Source organism: Pantherophis guttatus, chromosome 4, assembly GCF_059756535.1.
Source record: "Pantherophis guttatus breed Tessera chromosome 4, ASM5975653v1, whole genome shotgun sequence".
Lineage (NCBI taxonomy): Eukaryota > Metazoa > Chordata > Lepidosauria > Squamata > Colubridae > Pantherophis > Pantherophis guttatus.
The window spans coordinates 138,136,232-138,149,217 of NC_142066.1; the positions used below are offsets into that span (position 1 = coordinate 138,136,232).

Genomic DNA, 12,986 nt, shown 5'->3' on the forward strand with positions numbered 1-12,986 from the left:
CCAATCATAAATCAAGGACTATCTATATTGTATAATACTATATACGTGGTATTGTTTGCTTAATCTGAATCATTGTGTATTTAACTTGAATTTTGCAACAATAGGTTCCATTATTAACTACATGCCATTACATGCCATCTAGTGGTGAAGTCTAAAATTTGTCACTACCGGTTCTGTGGGGGTGGCTTGGGGGGGTAATGTGACTGGGTGGGTGTGGCCAATTTTTTTTTTTTTACTTTTAAAACCATTTTTTTTACAACCTCTTCAGCAAAGAGGTTGTAAAAAAATGCTTTCAAAAGGCTCTGACAATCCCAGCTGAGTTGCCTGATCGGCAGAGGCTTTTTTTCTTTTAAATGCCTCTGACGATCAGGCAACTCAGCTTAGATCTTCAGAGGCATTTAAAAGAAAAAAAGCCTCTGCCGATCAGGCAACTCAGCTGGGATCCTCAAGAGGCTTTTAAAAGCATTTTTTCTACAACCTCTGAAGAAGTTATAGAAAAAATGCTTTTAAAAACCTTTGAGGATCCCAGCTGAGTTGCGCGATCATCAGAGGCTTTTTTTTTTTTACTTTTAAAAGCATTTTTTCGGCTAAAGAGGTGGTAGAAAAAATGCTTTTAAAAGTAAAAAAAAAAAGCCTCTGACGATTGTGCAGCTCATCTGGGCATGGCGGGGGGCAGGGATTTTGCTACCGGTTCTCCGAACCACCCGCCTCCATCACTACCAAATCAGGCGATCCGGTCCGAACCGGGAGCATTTCACCCTTGATGCCATCCATAAATTGGGGCGTTCTTAATCCAGGCACTTGCTTACTAAAATCAAGCTCTCTCTTTCATAATGAGTGTTAAACATATGCACAGTGATTATTTCTGTGCTCTTATTGATCAATATAAGCTATTCATTTATTTCTCAGCCTGACATAGCCCTGATAATGTCACTTTCTTAGTGATATGGCAAAATGCTGGAGTCTGAATTTAAATCTCTTGCAGCCTAGGCTTAGTGGAAGCCTTGCCTGCAAACTGCAGTGTCGGTGCACAGCGATGTTAAATACATAAATCCTTCTAAATAGGGGCTTATAAAGACAGGCCTAATGCACTTCAAATTATATCAGTAGAAATGGCGTTTCAGAAAATTGCCCAGTAATTGTAGAACCTTATAGTATGGAACAGCTTTGAAATACTAACTTGTGCATACTTCCTATCAGTATTGAATGGGGCATTTAGAACTCTGGACTTTTTTTTTTTTTTTTACTTACAGTAAGACTTGGTGTAACATAAGAAGCCTATCCTTCTATGGTACAAAATGCTTTTGTTATGTGCAGTCCAGGGTTACCAGTTACCAGCTTCTCAAGTGCCAATTGTATGTGATATTTCACATGCCTTTTCCCTGCATTTTTTTTCCAATCAGTTGAAATCTCTTCTAACATCTCTCTCATATTGTCACTGGAACCTCGCAAAATTTCAGCATTCTAGAACAGTATCTGACAAAAGTTCAACATGTCTGTGAGATCTTGAAAGGTTTCAGGTTGAGTGCCTAAGATTTAGGGCATCTGGAGTCCACATATGTCCTACTGCCAGCAAGAGTTTCTTGCCTAACCTAGTGAAGTCCAAAACAGCTAACATTGTGCCAACCGCTTCTCAAAACTTTAGCTGCCATTGGCTGTGTTCAGAAATAATTAAGTCTATAGTCCTTTAGTTGTGACTTGGATTGTGCTTTAAAATTGCAGTCTTAAATATACTTATTGGCTTATAAAAACATAAGGAAGGTGAAATTTTAAATAAACACAGAATTGAGCTGAATACGTCACTTGTGAAATATAAAAGGGAATCAGCATTGCCCTTAAAATAATTTGAGCCAGGATAATTTATCTACTTTTATTGTGGAAGTTGCTTTCCTTTTGCCCTTTGTAGCTTTGTAGCTTTACAGATAAACTACATAACAAAGAGGTAATATTTCTATAGGAGTCAATCTCTTTTAGTTGATAAGATGGTACATAATACATTTTGGTTTAGTTTATTAATATATGTAGTAGTAATACATGTATTTATATATATTACTATATATAGTAGTAATATATGTATATATATTACATATACATATGTAATATTTATTTTGATAGTCTGGGCAGGATACTGAATATAGAAGATCGGTACTACCAAGAGTTTTCATCTACTGATTTCGTCTCAAAGGATAGAAATGCCAGCACAAGAGAAAAGAATCTCCTGCAAGACCCTATCTCTGCAACATTAAGGAGTGCTGAAGGGTGAGCAGTTTCTCCAAAAATTAGTATCTTAATATTTACCAAGTTAAATAGGGGCATGTTGAACTTTTCCTATTTAAGAAGTCTTCCAATACAACCAGTAACTTAGATTGGGGTCATACAGATCATCATGAAATGGAAGCTATAACTAACTTAATTTAAGAATGCAAATGGATTTATTTGTTTAAGTAATTCACATTCTGTTCTCCAAGGATGTCAGCAGCTCATCATGACATAATTCAAAAACACATACCCAGACTAACTAAAATTGCATTTTCAAAATTTAGATCCCATTGAGTTCACCAGAAGCCTGTTTTTAATTGTACATGCTTGTAGAATTGTACTTATTTTCCCCGAAAATAAGACCCTGTCTTATATTTTTTTTAACCCCGAAATAAGCACTTGGCCTTGTTTTCGGGGAGGTCTTATTATTTGGGGGCGTCTGGAGCAAGATGAGGCTCCCCTTGCTGTCTTACCTGATTTCCAGCTCTGCATTTAAATATTTTCGGGAAGGACTTAATTTCAGGGGGAGGCTTATTTTAGCGCATGCGCTCAAAAGTCCGATTGGGCTTATTATCAGGGGATGTCTTATTTTCAGAGAAACAGGGTAGATCCATTAGTTGTGCAGCAGAATCTGTATAAAATTCTTGAATAAAGCTAGGTCTTCCAAGTAGATGTGTAAAGGATGAGAGTGCTTAATCATAAGTCAGGATGGCCATAAGTCATATTGATGTGTATAGCCAGTTTTTCTAATGCTCTCTTTATTCCCTTCAAAGGCCTTTGAAACCAATAAACCTCTTTCTCTTATTTGAAGTTCAGAGAGGCAGAAGATAAATGCAGCCTCATAAGAAAATGTGACATTTCTCACAGTAGATTGTTTGACTTAGAAATTAGAGAAGCTGATACGGAATATTACATGATTGTTTGAGTAAGGAAGTAAAACTCATCAAAGAAGAACAGTTATATCTGGCTTCTTCCAGGGTTATATAAAGGAAGAATTTTGTTATTGTATAACATGGTTATCCAAAATGTTATTCCTTTGATTAAAATATTGATATAATTTTAAAATTAAATCTGTCTGTTGGCCTGGGGTAACTGGGTATGGCTGATGGGGATAGAGAGAAGATTCCCATCTGTGTATGCCTGTCCCTTTGGTTTTTACTTTCTTATTTAACCTTTCTAATTTTAAGTACTTTGTATTGTCTTTTTTATTTTTTATTATTTTGCGAGCCACCCAATGTTGCTGTAACAGTGACATGTGTGGCATATTAAACACATACATACATACAGCAGGGTGTTTGCCATCAAGTGAAATAGACTTAGTTCTCATTTACACGCTTACAGTTTTTAAAGTTTTTGTGGGTAAGGGTTATCTTCATCAGATGGTTGATGCTGGCAGCTTGCAGATTCATGGACACTATAATTGCTGTATATCCCATCTACCAAATGTGGATAACTCATGTTTCATCTGATGAAAAGGGATTTAGGTCCAAATGCCAAAACTTTTTATTTTCACATGCACACAACACACATACACATGCACACACACTTATTCTTTGTTTGTTTGTTTCCAGGATTTCTCTCAATGGAAATCTCACAGGTTGCAAATAAACTTTTAGAATTTCATTAACTATGCAAAGCCTTGTTAGCTAAATCACTATTCTCAGGGATTTCATCATTTGCAGTATTAAAACTGGCATTTATTCTGGTATTTGTCAGTAAAACAAAAGTTGCAGCTACACTGCAACTACATAGAGTGCAGCTAGAAGCTTGGTGCACTTAAATAGGCACCCAAAGGTGCTTTTTCAAGAAGGCAACTAGACTTCCTGAAACCAGAAAGTCCAGTTGCCTCTTGAAAAAGCACCTTTGGGACAACCATGACCTGGATGACTGAGAATCTCCATGGACTTAAATAGGTACATTTTGGTATGTCTAACAGCTAGCTACCCTATGTAACATTTGTCCAGTAGATACAAATTGCTGAACAAAGCTAATTGTGTACTAGCCATTTCCTGACCCAATGTTAAGATACTACTTTTCACTGTGACTTTAAGATATCTGCAAAATCAAGAAACCTGTAAGTTTCTTTATGGTCAGCTGATTGTGATTGATACATGCATGCTCATTATCTATCATTATGAGATCAGATAATGATTTACATGTATAAACAGTTTTGCACTAGAACATTCATGTATTCTTAAACACCATCATTTCCCAAAAGCCTGGGATTGGAAAGACTCAACTGATCATATGATCCAATTGCCTGTTATAAAACAAAATATCTGTAATCTGAAAAAAACAATGACCCCCCCAAGTTCTCAAACTGAAGATAACAACATTCAGCTAAGAAAACAAATGGACACCAGAGCGGCTCTCAAGTAGTTCATTCCTATTTTTTTTTCTAACACTTCCATGTAATCCTTTTTAATTGGTTACTTCATGCCCATTGAATAAAACATCGTCTTTATTTGACATTCCCTCACACATAGCACATTTCCCCTTGCCGCAAAAGGCAATATTTTGTCAGAGTGAAAGAACTGGAAATTTTCTTTCCCCTGAGGGTAGAGTTAAGCAGTCAGTTAATAGTGTATACTGAGGTAAATATTTTGATTTACCCTTTCTAAAATGTTTCTGTAATGTAATCCATAGGCCAAAGGTCCCTGGGATCCCGCTGAAAGAGAATGAAGATGAAGATTATCCTTTTGACTACCAAAAGCTACTCCGGAAGACTTCTCAACGCAGGCGCCTTCTTCAGAAATATTAGCAGCTGCTGCTACTGTTTGTTCTTCTTCTTCAGCAAAATCTCTGCTTTTTTTCTTATTGTTTTGTTTTGCTGGGGGGCGTATGGAATTCCCATATCCTTTTCTTTTGAATAAACCTCCTACATACATATATTAGCTGTGTATTTGGGTATATGAATATGCTATCTTAGCCTCTTTCCAAAGGGAGACACTAGGCTTTGTTATAATGTTTGTTTGTTTAAATATGCAAACAGATATGAAAAATATTGCTCTCCTGTACTATCTCTAACTCTTAAGAGTTCGTTTTGGAGGGAAGGGGAAGTACATTATTTTTCATTTTGTTTTACTATATGTTTTGCATAGCTTTATCTACATAGTGAGATTGCTTATGATCTGCCTGGATCTTTGAACCTTTCACTTACATATTATGGTTCAGATGAAGTTAGTTTAATTAATGTAAATGGATAAGGAAATAAGCCTTGAATGTTAAAAGATTGGGGGCTATAGTGGAGGCAGTGCAGGTAATTTAAGAAGCAACTTTATTGTGAGAACCAACTTTCAAATGAGCATATGGACATATGGACATGATAAACACATACGTGTAAAACGTGGCCTCTGTTTGTAGCTGTGACAACTAACCATCATCATTCATCATTTTGGTAGGCATTGTATTCAAGCAAAAAATGTTGTACATCAGTTAAGCCCTTTTGTGGGTAGAGAAACAATGATTTCAGAGGGGAGAACTATAGGGGGGATTTGTATCCTCTTCCTACAAATCTGGTAATTAGAGGTTCTTTCCTTTAAAAAAAAACCTTTAGTTTTCCTCTACTGTGATCGCAAAATACAGTACAGATTCATTTATTTTGCCCTGGTTGTATTAGAGCAAAAAAAAATCATGTGCTTCATAGTGATTGTGTTGTTGTTGTTTTGCATGAGTAGTTCAAAATTGACTTGTAGGGTCTCTGCACAGTGGGAAAAATTATTTTCTCTCATGTTTTGACCAGATTATCCTGCAGCCACTAGCTCAAATGGTTATGGTGTAACAAAGACATTTTACATAATGCCACTTTCGTAAATGGAATATACATATACTATTAAAAAGAGAAATTGTGAAATTACAGCCACGCCATCAAGTTCTTTGTAGTAACTAAAATTACAATCCATATAAATAATAGCTTTGGTTTTCATTAGTATAGTGACTGTGTTAAAAGGCAAGAGACAAGCACAATGAACTGGGAAATGCATTGGGAATTTGTGTGCGCGCGTGCGCATGCACTTGTAATTGTGTTTCTGTATGTGTGGATGTGTGTGTGTGTATTGCCTTCCTAATGTGTATTTTGGAAAGATGTATTCATGGCCTATATTATTACAACATTACAGGGTATAAAGCTAGGAGAGATGATGACTACATCTACTAAAAATCCTATAGAATTGTTGAAATTAACGAGCTTACGTCTCAGTCCAAACTATTTTGGGATTTGATTTTAGGACCAATGAGAACAAAACATCGAAGATCGTCTTGCACTACTTTGAAGCCCATTGTGATTTTTTTGTTACTTGCTCATCCACAGGAAGAAATCTAAGCCAGTTCTGCCCTTGTGAAGAGAGACTAGCTTTTTCCCTCTAGCCAATTTAAAAGGCAAGCGACTCCTGCTTCAATGAACTGAGACATGAACTAGCCCTGAGATAAATAAGACTCTGCAGTGTCTGTGTTACAGATGCCCATCAAAGGCCTCCATGTTCCATGTACAAACAAAGGAAGAGAGACTGGCCCCATAGCTTCAAATCTGCTTTCCCCGAGAGGAAACAGCTTTCCCCACAAGCAGATTTGAAAATGACCACATCCTTAATATGGGACATTAAAAAATCCTTACCAGGATAGTGTGACCTCTAACATTTCTGAGCATGTGGTTTTGCTGGCAACAGTATGTCAAAAATTTGCCTTGCTTTCTTCCACCCTTCCCATTGGGCCTCTTCCCTTGAATGTCCTGAGAATTTCTAAATACTAACCAGATCCCACCTAACTTAGTTTATTTTCAAGCCAAAGTCAGCTAAGACTGCCATAAGAGATGGGCAATTAAAATGCAAAAACTAAGAGTAAAATTAGAGATTATTTTAATTGGATGCTTTGAAATCAATGCTTGGATTTTGTTTTTCATTTGCTATAAAGGGGAAGATGATCACATTTCAAATGGGGAATTTTATCCCAGCCTAAATGTAAGCATGCTACAAAGAAACAACGCCTGTGCAAAAATATGTCAGTTGGGGGAGAGGAAGAGGGCTCCTATTAACACTGAGAATAGAAGGACTCAGTTTTCATTCTGATCACAGCTGGCATGGAAAAAGTACCCTGTTGCATGATTTGAGCCCAAATGTGATTGCTCAAACTCAGTTGGAACGGGCAGAAAATGTACTGACCTCAAATGGCATTAGACTAACTCCAATTAATCCTGATCAGGACCCATGGTGGGACTTGTGAGTAGTCTAGAATGCCTCACTTCCAGCCACTCCAGAGTTGGTGGTAAATGCCTGCAGCATAGCTTGACAGAGAAACTAATGAATTTGTCTCTGCCGTTCATTAACTCACAAATCTGTTTTTCAACCAGCCAGCTGAGGTCCTTGCTCATGCTACCTGTCCATGGACACAAGCCAGGGACTTGAACAGGATAAGAAGATGGCAGACAGTAGCTACCAAGATCAGTTTCCCTATAGGGAATGCTTCCCCGTTTCTTCACTACTGTGGAGGCAAAAGATGTCACCAAATTATACTCTCTCTGTATGAGAAGCATTGATGTTGATTTTCTCTGTTCAAGTACACATTTTTTGTCTTGGAGCCGTGCATTTTGATTCCGGCAGACAATGTATTCACTGCCTCTCTAAGAATACTGTGAAATCAGTTCACCAACAGGGCATCTTTGATGTACATCAACAAATTAATTGAAAGCTATTATCTGCCTGCAGATACCCCAGAGATAAAGCACACTCCAGGCAAGATTTATCGCCCCTCCAATATGCTTCCACATTTTTCAGTTGGCTAGATGATAATGGGAGCTGAAATTCAACAGCTCTGGAAGATACCAGGGTGGGGAGACTTCTAGCTCAATATCTTGAGCATGTTATGATCTAATTTATCTTAAAAAGAAAAACAGACAGCAGTGTCAACCAATTCCATCCAAAGCATAGAAAGAAAGCTGATGGAAAGCTGTAGTGTTTTCACGTATTGAAGGTTTGGCCTTCTTCCCTTCCCATCCCCTCTTCCATGTATATATTGAGCTGAAGAGTTCAGGAGCAGGCATAATCAATAGGACGGCAAAATAAGAATGGTGTGTGTGTCAGAAGGGAGAGAGATAAAGGAGCTATATAGCATTTGTTTTTCATGCTGATTGCCATCACTGAGGATGTATGTTTCCCACACTGCTGCTTCTGCTTGGCTCACAAGCCACAAAGAAAGCAGAAATTGTCTGAACTGTCTCATAAAGTGGCTAAATGCTTGAGTTGGTCCTATGACACATGAAAATTGTGATCCTGGTCATACAAGGATTCCTGACTGGTGGTTGTCAGATTTTTTTAATGCAGTCTCCAAGGCTTGTTTTAAAATAGAAAACAGATGGCCAGAAACTTTCTTCTGACATAGAGGAACAGACAAACCAGGCAAATTGGCAATGGAGAGAGATTTGCCCTACTCTACTGTTAGCTATAGCATCACTAACTGAGATGAGGAAAAGCACTTGTTTAAATCTCTGGTGGATGATATGGCCAACAAGTGTCCCTCAGCTTGTAACTTTTTCCCTAGGCCAAATTGACTCTGGTTATTTCTGTCCAGCAAATCTCTAGCTGGGCCAACTGTTCAGATCAGGAGCACAAAATGTCTACAGAATCAGGACAGGGTTTTCAGTGCCCGAAGAACCAGGTGCTGCAGTAGCTGAAGTGTGGCTGGTGCTCCTCAAAGAAGGTGGAGATGGGAGAGGAAGCCATCGTGGTTCCTGCTAGATCTGTTTTTTCATTATGGATCGCCGAGTTGTTGGAGGCTTTGAGCCTGAGCAACGTTGCCACTCCAAATACAAGTCACGCATTGCTGGCTCTGGGCGACGTGCGTGATGTGTATCGATCCCTCTGTTCTCCGTCCTGTGTGGTGCGAGGAATTCCTGACCTCGCCCTGCGGCGCCCTCTCTTAGGTACAGCCCTTGAAGGCTGGATCCAGATGTGATCCGAGGCATCCTCCTCCCCTTTCAAGACGGCCACCGGAGCAGACTACCAATCCTGCCTCCTCCTCCTCTCGGTCTTTCCCCTGCTGTCAAACGCCTGAAGGGCCTCTCCTGTTTCGGCGCTCCTTTACTTTTTTTGCTGCAGCCTGAGGCAGCCCCAGTTGGACTGGGCTGCTTTTGCTGCCTGCTAGGATCACAGCAGCAGGTGGCCATTCGCTAACTGTCGCTTGAAGGCAAAGCTCCCGCCACCGTCGCGCCTCCTCTCAGCCACTGCTTCTGACGGCGAGTCAGCGGCGGGTCAGTAGCGCGGAAAGCGCTCAGCACGAGTGTCTGCCCAATTGGCGCGCCCAGGTCTTCAGTGAGAGAGGAAATCACGCTCAGAGCCTATCCGCCGTCCACGTCGCGCTGAATCAGGCCCGCGTCCTCATTGCAACCCTCTCCCCGAACGCATTCGCCTCGCTTTCTCCCGCGCCTTCCCTTCCTCCCCTCCCCCGGTCTCTCACGCACCCCCCCCCGCCTCGTCCCGCCTTTCGCGGCGGCGGCTCTGTCTCCCGCACACACAGCCCAGGCGCTCCGGCTGCACTTCAGCGGCTTCTCAGCGGCTCCTCAGATGGCAACTCCGGGAGCTGGCTTTTGGTCCTTCGGGACTGAGGAGGGATCTGGCGATCCGGACAACCCAGGTACAGGTAAGAATCTCCGGCCCGCCTTTCTCTGGCACATAATCAGACCGCCGGAAGAGCGGATGGCCACCCGAAGCCACCTGTCCGCGCGAAGTTGCTCTTCGCCTAAGTCTTCCCGGACTTTTGGCATCTCCCCGTCCAATCTCGACCTTTCTGGCCCTGAAAGGAGAAGCGACTGCCGATCCCCTCAACTGACTGGGCTTCAGACCATCACAACCCAGTCAGTCTCAAGAGACATTTACCTGCTGGCCAAGGAGACCTTGCCCCGGCGAAGGAAGGCAGCCCGGGCGTCGAAATGAGGGTGAACTCTGGGCTTTCAGGCGGCGACGAGGAGACGCGCCAAACCTCACTAACGTCGCAAAGTGAAGTGGAAAGAAGGGCGGGCTGGGTGGGTGCAGGTGATGAGGTTGGCAACCCTGGATGCGCCGCTATACTGCTTTTCTTGAGCCGCGGGCTACAAATAAGATCGCTAGAGAGATATGGGCAAGGGTGCTGGCTGGGGATGATGGAAGCTGTGGTCGGCTGCAAAAGGCCCTCTTAGAAAGTTATAGGTGTTACATCACCCACCCATCCCTCGGATTTAAGGGCAATCCACGGAAAGAGCGGTTGAGCCTTGCTTTCTTGAGTTTAAAATCTTTCTCAGAGGGAAAAGGCAAAAAGCAACCCGCGCAGCTCTATCCTAAAGCACACTGCTCAGGACGCAAAAGCCTCTGAGAGGGTTGCAGCCGATGGACCCTCACTCCACTCACTCATAGGACTGATCGAAAGAAATAAAGAATGTAGTCTATAGTGTGATAAGATCTATCCGCTGAAATCCACTCATCCATCTAATGCCAATATATTGTTCTCCTCTGTCCTTAGCCAAAGCCTGGTGCCAGGCTGCCCAGAAGTTTACCGGAGGCATTTCAACCAAACTCTGCGGTAAGCATCTACCCCAAGAGGGTCCCCAAATCACCGAAAGAACCGTTTTTTAAGTAATAATGATGATAATTTCGGCAATCAAAGTAATCTCCCCGAAGTCTCAAGGACGCTTTCCCGGGAAATATGGAGATTTGGCGATCCTTCGAGGCGTGGAGGCAGGGGGGAGACATTGGAATTGGGGAGGAGGGGGGGGCGTTTCGCTCCAGTCCCCGCGGTGCCATTGACGCTTCGCCCTTTGTGTCTTTGTTAGCGCTGCTCTACGGAGATGGCGACAAGACCACGGAAACGGGAGAGACGAAGGCAGACCCTGGTTCGGCCGCCAGAAAGGGGGCTTGTACCTGCAGCAAAAAGCCTTGCGCTTGCCAGAAAGGAGAGCTCAGCTATGCTTTCCTGCACGCCTCAGGTAATTGGTCTCCAGCCGGCCCAGGACTTGGCAGCGGAGTCTTAAAAGGAGGGTGGTAGTCAGACGTTTTGGAAGCCCTCCCGCCTTTGGTGGTTTCTATTTCTCTTTAAGGGGGAGTAGAGCAAGTGGGGTAGTTCCACACCAAAGGGCATTCTGTCACTCATTTTCCCTCGAGGTGAGGCGTGCGCCACCCCGTCTTGCAAAAGGAACGGAGATCAGATGCCAGCTCTGCCAGAACGTCCCTGTATTCTCATTCAGCCACCAGAAGATAAAAAAAAGGGGGGGGGCGGATCTGTTTTCCGATTTCGCAGAGATGCCAGCCCTTCCCTTCCCCTTCCGTCTCCATTTTTATATACATTCTTTCTATATCGCAATGATTCCAACGTTGGAAAATCAGTTGAAATCTACCTAAGCAAGGACTAGACTGGCTTCATATTAACTCCGAAAACACTGCCCGAAAAAGTTCCCGTTGATTCCAAGCCAAATAAATTAGTTTATCTTCATTTAAATACAACTATTCCTACAGTGAATGGGTTGTTGTTGTTTTTTATTTGTTTTATGAGCTATTCCTAAATTGTTTAATTTCAAATCCCATCACATCTCTCCAGGGCCAAGAAATACTCAGAATAGGCCTGTGGACAACGTGTGTGTGTGTGCGCGCGCGCGAGAGGGGTGGAGGGAGAAATGTAGAAATTTTGAATCAGTCTTTTAAATCAGTCTTTTAAATTTGGAAGTGCTTGCCAAGAAGAATATTTATGGGACATGAATCATTCTGGCTCAATGAATCTATTTGAAAACAATGTACCCTACATTGCTGGATGGCAATAACTAATAAATGGCCTTCTTTGACATCACACAGAAGGTGGTTCGAATAATGCCACTGGCTCCGCATCCCGTAACATTGTTCGTTGTCGGAGAACTGTTGTCAAATTGACCTTTAATTCAGCACCACTTGGAAGAGAACAGCAACCAAATAGATTTTAAGTCATTTTATAAACCTAAATTAAGGGAGAGGGGAGTAACGGTATTGGCAGTATGTGTCTCATTTTTCAAACAGAACTGTTTGATTTTTTTAAAAAAAATTACATGTCAAATAGTTAAAATATTAATTCTTAAATATTGATTTCTGTGTTGACAATGACAGTGACACTGTGTTGACAGTGACCTGAAAGTATATTTCATAATCGTGTGTCTCTCCCATTCCAGCGATTTGAACTGTATGTTTATACAAACAACAAACCGTTTAGATATATTAAGGACCTGCAAATTATTACAGGGTAAAGGAATGACTTTAAAATAAATACAGTCTGCCTTGGCTGTTTTTATCCTAAGCATAAATCTGAAAGGGTCGCATCCTGTTTGTTCCTTCGGTGCAGATCTTCTGCCTGCTTCAGATGGGGAAGCGATCACCTTGGCTTTCCTACAAGATGTGATGGACATTTTGCTCCAGTATATGGTGAAGAATTTCGACCGAACCACTAAAGTGATTGATTTCCACTACCCAAACGAGCTGCTTCAGGAATATAATTGGGAATTGGCGGATCAGCCCCAAACCTTGGAGGAAATTCTGCTGACCTGCAGGACGGCGCTGAAATACGCCATCAAAACAGGTATGCCGGGCTCGGCCAACCGCCACCAACATAGGGCCGATTTTTTCTCTATTGATCATGTTGGGCGCTGCAGCCTTTTCGTGCTGGGCCTTTAAGGGAAAGAGCTGCAATTTCTGGGCAGGGCGAGGGAAGAGGGGGAGCGGCATTAATTCGATTCCGCCGCGACTAGT

At 41.8% G+C, this 12,986-nt stretch overlaps 2 protein-coding genes across 4 annotated transcripts in view; both read left to right on the top strand.

Moving 5' to 3' along the window:
- The window catches only part of MYO3A (myosin IIIA), a 92,768-nt gene extending 87,620 nt beyond the window's left edge, over positions 1 to 5,148 (top strand). The window contains exons 27-28 of the mRNA XM_060684219.2: positions 2,116 to 2,259; positions 4,906 to 5,148. Coding sequence (XP_060540202.2) covers positions 2,116 to 2,259; positions 4,906 to 5,020 — 259 coding nt within the window. The 3' untranslated portion in view covers positions 5,021 to 5,148. The remainder of the gene's footprint in view (positions 1 to 2,115; positions 2,260 to 4,905) is intronic.
- Positions 5,149 to 9,306: 4,158 nt separating this feature from the next.
- The window catches only part of GAD2 (glutamate decarboxylase 2), a 49,266-nt gene continuing 45,586 nt past the window's right edge, over positions 9,307 to 12,986 (top strand). For all 3 annotated transcript variants that reach the window (XM_034402447.3, XM_034402448.3, XM_034402449.3), the window contains exons 1-4: positions 9,307 to 9,888; positions 10,744 to 10,803; positions 11,054 to 11,206; positions 12,583 to 12,816. In XM_034402447.3, the coding sequence (XP_034258338.1) occupies positions 9,813 to 9,888; positions 10,744 to 10,803; positions 11,054 to 11,206; positions 12,583 to 12,816 (523 nt within the window). In that variant the 5' untranslated portion in view covers positions 9,307 to 9,812. The remainder of the gene's footprint in view (positions 9,889 to 10,743; positions 10,804 to 11,053; positions 11,207 to 12,582; positions 12,817 to 12,986) is intronic.